Source organism: Fulmarus glacialis, unplaced genomic scaffold, assembly GCF_000690835.1.
Source record: "Fulmarus glacialis isolate BGI_N327 unplaced genomic scaffold, ASM69083v1 scaffold12339, whole genome shotgun sequence".
Lineage (NCBI taxonomy): Eukaryota > Metazoa > Chordata > Aves > Procellariiformes > Procellariidae > Fulmarus > Fulmarus glacialis.
In genome coordinates this window covers 9,644-22,358 of record NW_009232686.1, presented here as the reverse complement: position 1 = coordinate 22,358, position 12,715 = coordinate 9,644, and the positions used below count along the sequence as shown (strand labels likewise).

Here is a 12,715-nt window from a genome sequence, read left to right as displayed (position 1 = left end):
GCATTATCAACAATGTTTATAACAATATCTCTGAGAATACTTCAGGGACTGAGTCATAAATCAAACATCAGTAACATCAAGCATTTCTTGTGCAGATTTTAACATTGTACAAGGATTCATAGGAATAACTTTTAAAATTGAGAACTTCAAAGGCAGCATATTGAAAAATAAACTGTAGAAACTGTTTGCATAACATAACAGTCATTACCGTCTTGGGACAGAAGCCAGGCCCCTTCATAGAGCCCAAGTAAATGAGCTGTATTCCAGGAAGTTTTGCATGAGGGTTCTGCTTTATATTGGTTCTTATACTGCATGCCTCAACAGAATATCTGAACCACTTCCAGGCGTGTGCTGTCAGTTAACTTGCACTATGGCAAGCCTTCCATGTATGCCTATTATCAAGCTAAGAGAATCTGCACTAGCTGAAGATGTTCTTCCATGATTTATGCAGGTTGAAGGCCTTGACTGTAAAGTTAGTAATCCTAACTGACCAAAATGTTGTTAACTTTTACTGTACCCCAGTTTAGAATGAAATCATGCAATAAATAGATACAACGGTATTTTGATAAGGCAGTGTGTTAGGGTGGTGGTTATTTTTAATCTGCCAGCTTTAAAGTCTCAAATCTGCTTCAAGAGAAGTAACTAATATCAGCAGACAGTTAAGTAGAGCTCTGCCTTCATAACAAAAAAAATGAATTGGTACCAAAATAAAAGTGCTCACTACCAAAGAAATGTTTTTAAGAAGGTCTGTCTTTTACTTACAAGACCACCTAGAACTTTTACTACTGCATGTGTAAAAATGGAACGCAACAAACTCCTATGCAAATAGCTGTATAAACAGTTAAAATATAGCTGAGTCAAAATATCATGCTGAAGATAGCTCCCTCATTTGGAAACACATCCATTTGAAAAAAAATTAATTCTGTGGGTATTTCAGGTAAGCATTTTATGAGCAATCTGATACACTGTGTTTTTAAAAGTACTGCACATGATTTTGTAGCTATGGAATGAAGCCTTATTTTATTTCTGCTATTAGATTTAGCAGAGCAATTCTGCTACATGGTGTTAAGACAACTGTTCAGAATATAACATCCACTCAACAAGTTGAGTACAGATTAAATAAAGATATTTTATAATGTTTGTGTCTCTTTTTACAGGCTATCTTTGAACTTTCCCAGGGAGAAGAAGACTTGATAGAAGATCTGAAGTTAGCAAAAAAGGTCTGTTTTTAAAAAAACAAAACACAACAAACAGTATTCATTGGTTCATATCACTTTTAAAATAACTCTCGCTTTTTACAATTGCTAAGACAGTAAGAGGGGAAAAAACCTAAACCATATTTCTATTTTCCCATTCTTTCTGAAACACTTAAATGTGCTGCTTTAATTTTTTTAACATATGAAATGGATAGCTTAAGATATGCTTATGAAACTTTAAAATATGCTCAGCATTTGGTCTGTTTTTACTTACAGGGAGCTTCAAATGCTATCACTAATTTTTCAACTACCAATCATATATTAATTATAGAGCTCCCCTTTCTTCTTTTCAGGCTTATCATGACCCAATGCTTAAACTTTCCATAATGACAGAGCAAGAGCTGAACCAAATTTTTGGAACATTGGACTCTCTAATTCCTCTACATGAAGGTAAAACTTTGTCTGTGTTACTATTGCACATAGATTTATAATCATCTGGTTAATTAAGTGAAGTTTCTTTTTTTTTTCAATTGTGATCAGATCTTCTTAGGCGACTTCAAGAAGTCAGGAAACCTGACGGATCAACAGAACATGTTGGCCATATCCTTGTGGGTTGGGTAAGGCAGAGTTTTTAATCAATTTTGGGACTTTAGTTTGGAGCTGCAACGTAGTTTTTACATTTATCAGACAATTTCCTTTCCATATCTAGCATAACATGTCAAGAAATATATTCTCAAAGTATTTTTAAAGGGTAAGGCAACTATTTAGAGGCATAATGGAATGTTTTCTCTTTTCAGGGATTTTCCATGAAAAGATTTAGACTAGGATGTAATTTTTAAAGCTCTTGCTATTCAGGAGACAAGCAGTATTTAATATGCTTCAAATAAAAATCAAGAGTCAGACTAGAGTTTGTCTGATGTAGATCATTTAAGAATCTGCCCCCATTTGTATTCTGGTTTCCTAGGGAAATTAAGCTTGAACAGTCACATTGTGTAATGGCACCCTGCAGTTATTTTTGAATGTCAGTCTGTTCCAGTCAAGGTAACAGGTAGTTGTTAATGCTGTCGAAGATGATAATTTTCTAAAAGGTTGTTAAAATAAGGCAGATGGGGATACATGAGAGATACTATTGCTGCCCCACAAAAAAAAGTTGGTAAGTTCACTTCCACTAGCATCCAACAACATGAACACTGAAAATAGCTTTTGTTAGTTTTGTTGATAAAATTGCTCATTATGTGAAAATATTGCTCAATATATGAAATATGAAATAAAAGGATTTTTAAATCCTTTTTTAAAAGGATTTTGATATGTGAAAAGGTTACTTGTAAGTATATGTAAGTAATGAAATTGAGCAGGAAAAAAAGAGCTTGAAATTTTTAAGGGATTAGGTAATAACATATTTAGCAGCTCTGTGTGAAACAGTGGCCTATTGTAAACATGAGAAACATGATCACTACTAGTATGTAATGCAAATAGTTAATGATAAGCTTGTAAGTGTCAAAAATTACCCGTTTTTCTTTGCATAAAGTAATTTTAAATGTATTTATTTTCTGGTGTGTTTGAACACCAGTGAACTTCTCTTGGTCCAAATATGTCTGAGTCTAATTTCCTTTGTTGAAGATTTTATGTATAATTGTGTGTTAATATAGCAGTATTTGTAAATGGATATATTGTTCTAATCAACAAACAAGCTAGTTTTTTTCAGATTTAAGGCACAGTTCTGTCATCTTAGTTTGGTCAAGGTTCTTGAGGGCAATATAGAAGTTTGACTGTAGAAGTTTGCTTATCTAAAAAAGGCCAGGTCTGGGAGTACTCACTCCTTTTGTTTCCATTCACAATTAAAATCAGACTTCTGTGTTCAACTATTGTCTGCACTAAGTAGTGCTCAATCTTAAGTCATGGATATTTTTAATGCTTTGGAATAATACCAGAGATCTCTAGGAACTGAGAGATGAGCTAGTGCTTCTAAATGATTTAAATGATGAACAAAGTGGTCAGACGACCCTTGTAAACCTTTTCTTTGTTGGAAACATTATCATCGATAAATTGTGAATAAATCTCCAGAAAAAAGATTCTCAGCAGGAGTTCTGACATCCTGAATCACTTGAAACTTTCTATATAGCAAACTGCGCTTTGTTTTCAGCTGCAGAATAATTTATTCCTTTCTTCAGCTTCCATGCCTAAACTCCTATGATAGCTACTGCAGCAATCAAGTAGCAGCCAAAGCTTTATTGGATCACAAGAAACAAGATCACAGAGTGCAAGATTTCCTACAGCGCTGCTTAGAGTCTCCTTTTAGTCGCAAACTGGATCTTTGGAATTTCCTTGATATCCCAAGAAGCCGTTTGGTGAAATACCCATTACTACTCAGAGAGATTTTGAGACACACACCAAATGATCATCCAGATCAGCAGCACCTTGAAGAAGCTGTGAGTTACTGTTGGGTTTGGGTTTTTTTTAGCACTTTCCTAGTACTTTTAGCGTATTAATGAATTAAAGGATGATACATAAAATATGGAAATGCCGAAACTAATACATGAAATATCTGGCCGCACTCCCCTATTTCAGTAGCAAAGTGATAATAAAAAAAAGGGGAGGATGGGAGGTGTTTTCCACAGCTCTTGTCTGATCCTTGTCCATTTTGTATTTACCTTTCAATGTCATTTTCCATTCTAATCTAAGTTGGGTAATGTGGACATTTCTTTTCAGGTTTTAGATCATTTAGGTAAGTTTTATGCTCTGGCTTGAGACCTTACATAACCTCTGAATCTAGATTAATTATCGTCTGTGGGAACATTGCTGAAATTTGCCTTCATTCTGTTTTTTATTCGGAATAGTGTTGCACTTTCTGAAGTAAAACCAGAGGGATAAATCCAAGGCTTTAAAACTTCCTTATTAATAGAAAGGGACCTGATTCAGGTATTCTGAAAGGTTTCTAAGGTTTCTGTTCTCTCCTCTGTGTGTGTGTGTGTGTGTGTGTGTATAAAAAAAAAAAAATCCAATAATACATGCACACATACAAATGTATATCTGGGAGTAAATGAGTTTACTGTAGCAGATTTATTTGAAACACACTTCTAAATGAATAAATAAATAACATCAGTATCCTACTGCTTTTGAATAGTATTTAAATATAAGTAAATTTCATTAATATTTTGAGGAAAAATTATTTATTTGCCTAGACTGTAATATTTTGTACGTTTCAGTATTTCTTTGCTGAAAAATGACAGCCTTGCTTTCTTTGGAAAGCATGTTTCAAAACACATGTACCTGATCACTACTGTTCTGCTATTCCTTCCCCAAATCCCTTACCCAGCTCAATTTCTCTATTGTAAAATTGGACAACTGTGGTTTAAATTCAAAGAATACTCACATTTAGATGTAATCTATAAGGTACATTTTTCCCCTTGTGCATATTCTTTCAAACTCAAACAAAAAATCATAAATATCTCAAAGAATTCTTCTGCTTATTTCTAAGGTTTGCTTTTCTACATAATGTCTGGTAATATCTTTTAAAAAGTATTTTAAATGCTTTGTTCCAGTACTTGTATTTAGTAATTGTTTAATAAAATATAATCGGGATTTTTTTCTTGATATTTCAATAGCCTTATATAGCTTTGTGGTATTCTGCTTCAGCAGAACACTGTTTATCTTTGAAGTGATGTATTTCATAAATCATATATTTGCCGAGTTAAATTAGGAAATAGAAATTACTCTATGAGCTTGGCTCTTAACACTGTTTTAGGCTTATGAAGTACATTTGTCTTCCTGTCTGACAATCTGCTATAAGCGCATTGGGCCAAACTGATCCCTGGTAAATCTCGTGGGATTAGTAGATTCTTGAGTTATCTGTTTGGGCATGTATGTCTCAACCCATTCCCCTGTTCCACATCCAGTTATTTGACAGAGGAATTTGATTGGCCTGAACAACCTATGATCACTATTAGAGTTGACTAAAATCAACAGAACTTCACATCCACATATGCCCAATTAAGGAGCCATATTGTAATTTTCAGATAAATTGATCTCAAGGTCCTTAAAGGCTCCATAGTATAAAGAAGTTCAAGATAGGGAGTGCATTTTTATAGAAAAGGCAAAGCTTTCCTTTTAATGTTTTTTTAAAGTAAAAAGTATTACTTTTAATTGTAGTGGAATTGTAAAATAAAATTAATTTACCTTATTTCCAGAGGGTAACTTCCATAATGAACAAAACTCGAGAACTTAGTGGTTTGGGCTAGTTGCATGGTTTGCAGGATAAGGATCTTGATAGTTCTTCTGTTTCTTGTTCTCTGATACGATGCAGCAGTTTTCAGAGAATTATAACCTATTTTAAATAAATATTTTTAAGGCAGGTTATTTGTCCTGTGTCATTTATTGGCACACTTCAGCTGATAAAAATATATCTCTTGATTATATTTCTTACATCTGTTTATCTTAATTCTGCCTATTTAGGTTTAATATAAAGAGAGAAAGATCAGATTTTTAAGCCATGGTTAGAAACAATGATAAAACCAAACTAAAGTGTCTTTTACACTGTAGTCTGCTTAATTCTATTGCTAATATTAATACTTTTATAGACTGGTCTGAAAAAAAATCATTAAAAATATACTGTAAATTAAAATGTATTTTCTTGTAGCTAAAGTTCAAATTATTAGGAGATAGCTCTGAATATTGGACTGTCTAATTAAAGTTCATGTGTTTTCATTGTTTTTCTGTAGATAAATATCATTCAGGGCATAGTGGCTGAAATCAACATAAAGACTGGTGAATCTGAATGCCGGTATTACAAAGAGAGACTTATTTATCTTGAAGAAGGCCAAAGGGATTCATTGATTGATAAGTCACGTGTTGTATGTTGTCATGGTGAACTGAAGAACAACAGGGGAGTGGTAAGGAATATTTTGTTATAAATAGCTTTTAAAGATCTTTTCATTTTGCATGACAGCTAAAAGGGCTGAGAGTATACGTACAGAAATATCACCCTCTCATATATAGGAAGTTGATAAATATTAACTATTATCTATAACACTCATCTTTTTTGTTAGCAGTCAAATACCTGTATATAGAGATAATAAGCTTATATGTGTCTCTGTCTCTTAAAGGGACCTAACAATATCCTGGCTAAATTGTAAATCTGATAAATTCCAATAAAACTTGCAGGGGAAAAAAGCAAACAAGAAACATATTTCTGGTCTCGGAGACATGATAGTAATGTCTATAGTGACACATAAAATGTACTAACAAATGTTAAATCTGTCAAAGGCTGTGGTTATTAAGAATGTTTTACTTGATTACTTGTTGAAGTCAAAGTTAATTTATTGACCAGAGAAATTTGGTATTTGATACTGTGAATTCCAGTCTCCAGGAGTCTGCACTACTGATAAGTGTCATAAGCTGAGCTTTCTGTTTTCAAAACAAACAAACAAAAAACCAAAAAACCCAAAACAAAACAAAACAACAAAACCCATGCAGCTTAGTAGAAGTATTAATAGAAGAAAAACCAGTCATTCTTAGATTTCTCCCCACCCCGCCAAGGTTAAATAGAAACAATATGAAATTTTGAATGGACAATGAAAAAAGATCTTTTTCTCATTAACTGAGCTTATGAAAGTTTTATTAAAAAAACCAACAAACAAAGTAAGCAGGATTCTAAATGCATTTTTCAGCATTGGGAGCACTTCTATGTAGCACGTTTATGCATACAGTAGGATCATGTTTTACCATACGGCTGAGATGGAAAGATGAAATGGATGCTGTTTTCTGGTTCACCTGATAAAGATCAGGCAGGCAGTTAGTGTATAGCAAACTAGCAGGAAGAAACTGGCAATTTTCATCTTTATGGTGAACTTTTTTTTCCATCTACACTACCCCTGCCTTTCTTTGGTAGCATAACATTAAATATATAATCAATTATTTTCAATTTATGAACAGTATTTAAAATTCCCCAGCATTTTTTGGAGGTTTCCACACTGTGATGTATTCCTTGAATACAATTGACAGTGGGATATTTTTATGTTTGTGCGTTTCTTTGATTTGGGGTGAAGAAGAGATCATTTATATCTTAATGTTACCAGTCTGCCTTTCATACCTGCTATTACAGAGTACTAGCTTTTGCAGCAAATAAGAGATCTCACCATTGAAAAGAGTTTCATATGATTTCTACTAAAATCAGCCATAACAAAGCTTTACATTATGAAGAATCCGCAACATTTTGTGGATGATAGTTTGAAAACTGAGTTTCAAAATAAACAAGTATTTTTGCTGCACATTTAGAATATTTTAAAAAAAAAACAACCAACCCTACTTAACAAGCAAATATCCATACCTGTATATACTTCAAATATTTAATCTCAAACGTTGTTGCTTTCTTTTGTATTTCATTCATATGAGAAGATAGCTATTTGTCGAACATATAAACTGAAATACATAATGGATAGATTCTTTACCAGACTCTGCATAGAGTCGCCATTGATACAAAAGATGACAGCCCTGCAGAATACAGAACACACAAAAAGTTTAGGTGTGTGTCCTGCGAAGACTTAGAGAAGCACACATGGAAGAAAACTGGACTATTCATGGATATAAAATGAGGCATCTGTTGTGGAAAAATAGAATGAAGATGGTCTTTTTCAGTATCAGAAGACTGCCAAGGCATATTGGGAAAAGTTTTGCTATAATTACCTCTTTCATTATAGTTTTCTGAAAACATGACCTACTGGAAGATGGGACAGTGAGCTAAATGGATCTGAAGATCTATCTTGTGTTAAAACTGCAAATCATGCGTCTATTTAGATTTAGTCAGGTCAACTTTAGAAGCAAAGAACAGTTACTCGTGATTGGGAAGGAAATTTTGGCAGTGAAAAACAAAAGATTAATTTCAATGCATGATATCAAGTGAAACGAATTTAAAATTTCAGTTTGTTTATTATTAGAAACCACTGGAGATTGCAAAACCTGAGGAGGAACATAATTTAAAGATGGTAACAAGTGACTTGTGCCACGTAGGAGCAAAAGTAATTTTCTGAGCTGCAAAGAGCTGTGGTGAAGCTGATTGTGAGCAGCATGTGAATTGTAAAAAGATTGCTCATAATTGTTCATTGAAAGTATTTCAATGAATAAGATTGCCTGTTTCTTAGTAACACAGGCAGTAAAGAAAAGTTAAATGGGGTGTCAGAAAGAAGAACACGTATAAGCATACTGTTGTAGAGAGAGCTTTGAAATGTCATGTACATTTCAAGGCCTCAACATCAAAAGATTAATTAGGATCATTACATAAGAAACTGAGAAGAGGACAGGAAACATAATTTTAGAATTTTTAAATTGTTGTATTTACATACATATACGCTGTTGCACCATAAGACTTCTAAATAGTGGGAAGAGAGGAATCCTTATTTTAACTGTTGAAAACACAAGGTTATAACATGCTAGAGTTTAAATAAATTTCGTTTAATGATGTTCTAAAAGAGGAATTTTTTTTTTACATTTTTATTAATTTATTATTTATTAATTTTTAACAGAAACTGCACGTCTTCCTCTTTGAAGAAGTGTTGGTGATTACCCGAGCTATCACCCATAATGAACAGCTCTGCTACCAGCTATATCGGCAGCCAATTCCAGTGAGGGAGCTTGTGCTAGAAGACTTGCAAGATGGAGAGGTGCGATTGGGTGGATCCATACGTGGTGCATTCAGCAACAATGAGAGAAGTATGACTACACCTTTTTTTTATTTGCTTATATAGGATCATTATAACTTTAAGACACCTGCCAATGAGACAATGGAATGTTTTCTCTGAAATTCACATTATCTGTATCCAACATCTTGATTTTTATTTCAAACTGGTTTATTATGTTGTAACTTGTTTCTTTTAGATTATTTCTCGAAGTTCACTGTATTGATAATGGGATTTCTCCACACACCTGCTTCTGTACTGAAATGAGAAGGGGAGACTATGTAGAATGTAGTGGCATAACCACAAAATTATAAGCAAGCGTATTTTGAAATCTTAAGCTTTAGCTGTTACGACTTTCCTTGTATTATGGAGACATTGATTGCTATTCCATAACTAAGTCTTTCAGCTGACAGATAATTAATGTAGTGGTCAGTGTTAAGACTGCAGCTATTCATGTTAATGTCAAGAGGTAAGAGTTAATGTCCTTCTAATTACGCATATTATAAAGATGCTTGTTTTTATTACAAGGGTCCTTTGAATCTCACTTATCTTGTGAAAACTTGGAGGGTTTTTTGTATGTATTTGCTTTATTAGTGAAGTGAATGGAAGAGATGAGGCAATCTCTGGCTGACACAAGGCACAGTATTCAGTGAAGGTTCTGGAAATCTGCTTTGCAGAGAAGTAGGAGGAGAGGCGTTGAAGTGTGGGAGAAGCCTTAAGGCTTTATGGGTCGCTCTGCATGGCAGAACCAAAATTGTTTAATCCAGCAATAAGAAATTATTAGAAGTGCTTGTGGTTGCCTGTGTTCTTGCCCCACAAAACAAGGAGATACCCAGACTCTTCTCTCTGGTCTGACGTGATATTGGCAGGAAAACACCTTCAGTCAAAGATTTTGGAGATTCTGTTATTTAAATAACTCTTTGATTATAAAATCCATTCAGCCAAAACATTCAGTGTTTTGATACGTATTGTTTCTTTCAGTCAAAAACTTCTTTAGAGTCAGCTTCAAAAATGGATCTCAAAGCCAGACTCACTCACTCCAAGCCAATGACTCCTTCAACAAACAACAGTGGCTTAACTGTATCCGCCAGGCCAAAGAAAAAGTTACGTGTGCAGGCAAAGCTGGTGTGCTGAACTCTGAACCACATTTTCTTTTGTCACCAAATGGAAGCAGAGTACCCCAGGGAGAAACCACGCTCGAGCAAATGGACCAATCAGACTGTGAGTCAGACTGTAGTATGGACACCAGTGAGATGAGCATCGACTGTGAACGTATGGAACAGACAAACTCTTGTGAAAATGAAAAGCAAATAGAAACCAATGTTTGACAAAAACTTACAGTTCATGGAAGAAAATCTGTCTCTTACCTGTACAGTATTTGCATTCCATACATGGAACTATTTGGAGAAGCACTTTTAAAATATTTTTTGTGACAATGTCAATGCAGTCCTTCTTGTATTCGTACCTATGAGTGTAGTACTGTAACTGCCCATCTGTATAAGCTGGAATCTCTTGCAACTCATGTCCTGTGATTATATTCCATAAACATCAAAGGTGGATGAAAGAGGTACTTGACCAGTTATTCTCAATGTCCTGCTGTAAACAGAATCTCTAAACTACTGTTTATATGTGCATTACATACAGAATCTTTTCATAATTTTCAAAGTACTTTATTTGCCCTTTAATGGGGCAGCTGAAGATGTGGACTTAATATGGAGTTTCAGGATGGGTATCAAGATGATAAGTTTTTGTAAAGGCATGGAAGGAAAAAACAGTTTCTTGGCAAAAAAGAAAAATATTTTGCAAGGATACCTATCTGAACTCTTGCGGTATTAAATCAACAAGAACTATAAACAACAGGCCGTGTAACCAGTGACTCTTTAGGGATTAATTTTTCAAAATGAAGCACTGTCCTAAGATCCAGCAACCGAACTTATTAAAATCTGGTCAGTTGAAGTGGTCAGCATAGTGCTATGGTTTATTTATCAAAGCATGTAATGCTAAAAATAATCAACTGAAAAAAAAACCCACCCAAACCCAACCAAGCCTCTACAGCCAGCACTGAATTAAATGAAATCCCGAGAATACTGGGTATTTGTAAATAAGCTGGTAGTTTGCTTTCAGTGCCATATTTTTTTTTATTTTTTTTTTTTTTTTAATCCCAAACAGGGTAAGAATGGAAAAAAGCTTTTGCTTGTGAATAGGCCCTCTTCAGCATTTTGCACTCCACTGACCTCCACTGTTGGTTTTAAACACCACTAAACTAATGTCAAAACATTTAATTTTCTGTAAATGTGTGTTTACAATTACATGTAGTTGGTTTTTAAACTAAGTGACAATTTTATATAAATGGTGCTCTACAAATACCCTATGGGATTATGTAGAGAAAGTTTAAACAAAAAGGGAATTGCTTTTCCTTTAGAATGTATTACATCCTTTATATTTTTCTCAAATTTTGTTTTAGAAGTTTTTGTTGCATTTAATCTCATGCTGTAATTGGAAACGTTACTGTATTTTCTGGTGGCTGTTTTAATCTACTCATTATGATGAGAAGCAGATAAGTCACTTAAATGCAGTCTAAAGCACTCAGTTCAACATTCTGTTACTTTTCAGGAATCCCTGAAATATTTTATTTCGTAGTATAAGAAATAATGCCAGTGCTGTATGGCAAGCTATGAAAATGATACTTTAATAAATTTAAATTATCCTTGATATTACACAAGATAACCTGTGCAAAGTACTAGTACCAACAAAAGTAGAAAAACTGCCAAGTTATTGCCAAAAACATTTTTCTTGTGTTCTGCAAGTTTACAGAAAATAGTAAATGTCAAGTATCTTACATATATATATGCTGATACACATTACAGAAGTCAGTGTGACAAGATGATAAACAGTATAAAACAAGGTATTTTTATTTTTTAAAAAAGTGTCATTTTTACCCTATAGAACATACTTCTGTATTTATAGTTTTTCAAAAAAGTCAATTTTCTTTTCTGTTTCAGGCTTTGTAATTTATTTCAACTGCTTCATTTTTAGAGCTGAATAAGTATGCCAATGAAGATGAGAGAAAGGAAAAATTTGCAGAAGAAAAGGCATAGGAAAGCATATTAGATGATGAAACCATTTTCATAAAACCTGTTCAGCAAAATGTTTAAAAAGAGCGAAAAGCATGTAAAGTGTTCAGATAGAGAAGAAAGAATGAATGTGTGTATTGACTTTTTTTTTTTTAATAATAGCCTTAAACTTTTCTGGAAGCATTTCAAATAAATTACATTAAACCCTTTTGATTTTTATTTGGTTTGGTTGTTTGTGCAAGAAGACTACAAAAAGATTACAATGGTGCACACAGTGAGTCTTAACAGACATGACCAATGCTTATATTTTGGTTCTCGTGGAAGTGTTACATATTTGGATCTAATTTCCTAGATACAAAATAGTAATAAAGAAACAAGTCACTGTACTCAATTCAGCACATTCCCCAAAGTTTTGCATTACGTAATCAATTTAGTAAGTAGGTGGAACAAAAAATGAATATCTTGCTATCAGTTTCTCTATCCTGATTCCTTGTGGGTCACATCTCTACTAAATATATATTATTCCAAAACATTGAGATGATGAATTTTGAGGCATGTAAAAAGCCACCAACCAGGCAGTGAATCTCAGAAGATTAATTTACATTTGTGTACTATCATTTAGCATCATGTCCGACATACTGCAGTGCAAGTGTTTCAGTTTTCCTTTGTAGTTGACATGCTCTTAGCAACTGATTTGATCTAATAAAGCTTAATGATGTTTTTTTCAAATCATCTTGAGGAATAAGACTTCCACTTTAAGAATCCTAATATCATT

General features: G+C 33.7%; 1 protein-coding gene across 1 annotated transcript in view; it reads left to right on the top strand.

Annotated features, from left to right (window-relative positions):
* The window catches only part of ARHGEF3 (Rho guanine nucleotide exchange factor (GEF) 3), a 20,670-nt gene extending 8,509 nt beyond the window's left edge, over window positions 1-12,161 (top strand). The window contains 7 exon segments of the mRNA XM_009585020.1: window positions 1,158-1,220; window positions 1,550-1,646; window positions 1,737-1,813; window positions 3,368-3,625; window positions 5,915-6,085; window positions 8,714-8,900; window positions 9,848-12,161. Of these exon segments, the coding sequence (XP_009583315.1) occupies window positions 1,158-1,220; window positions 1,550-1,646; window positions 1,737-1,813; window positions 3,368-3,625; window positions 5,915-6,085; window positions 8,714-8,900; window positions 9,848-10,194 (1,200 nt within the window). The 3' untranslated portion in view covers window positions 10,195-12,161.
* Window positions 12,162-12,715: the final 554 nt, after the last annotated feature.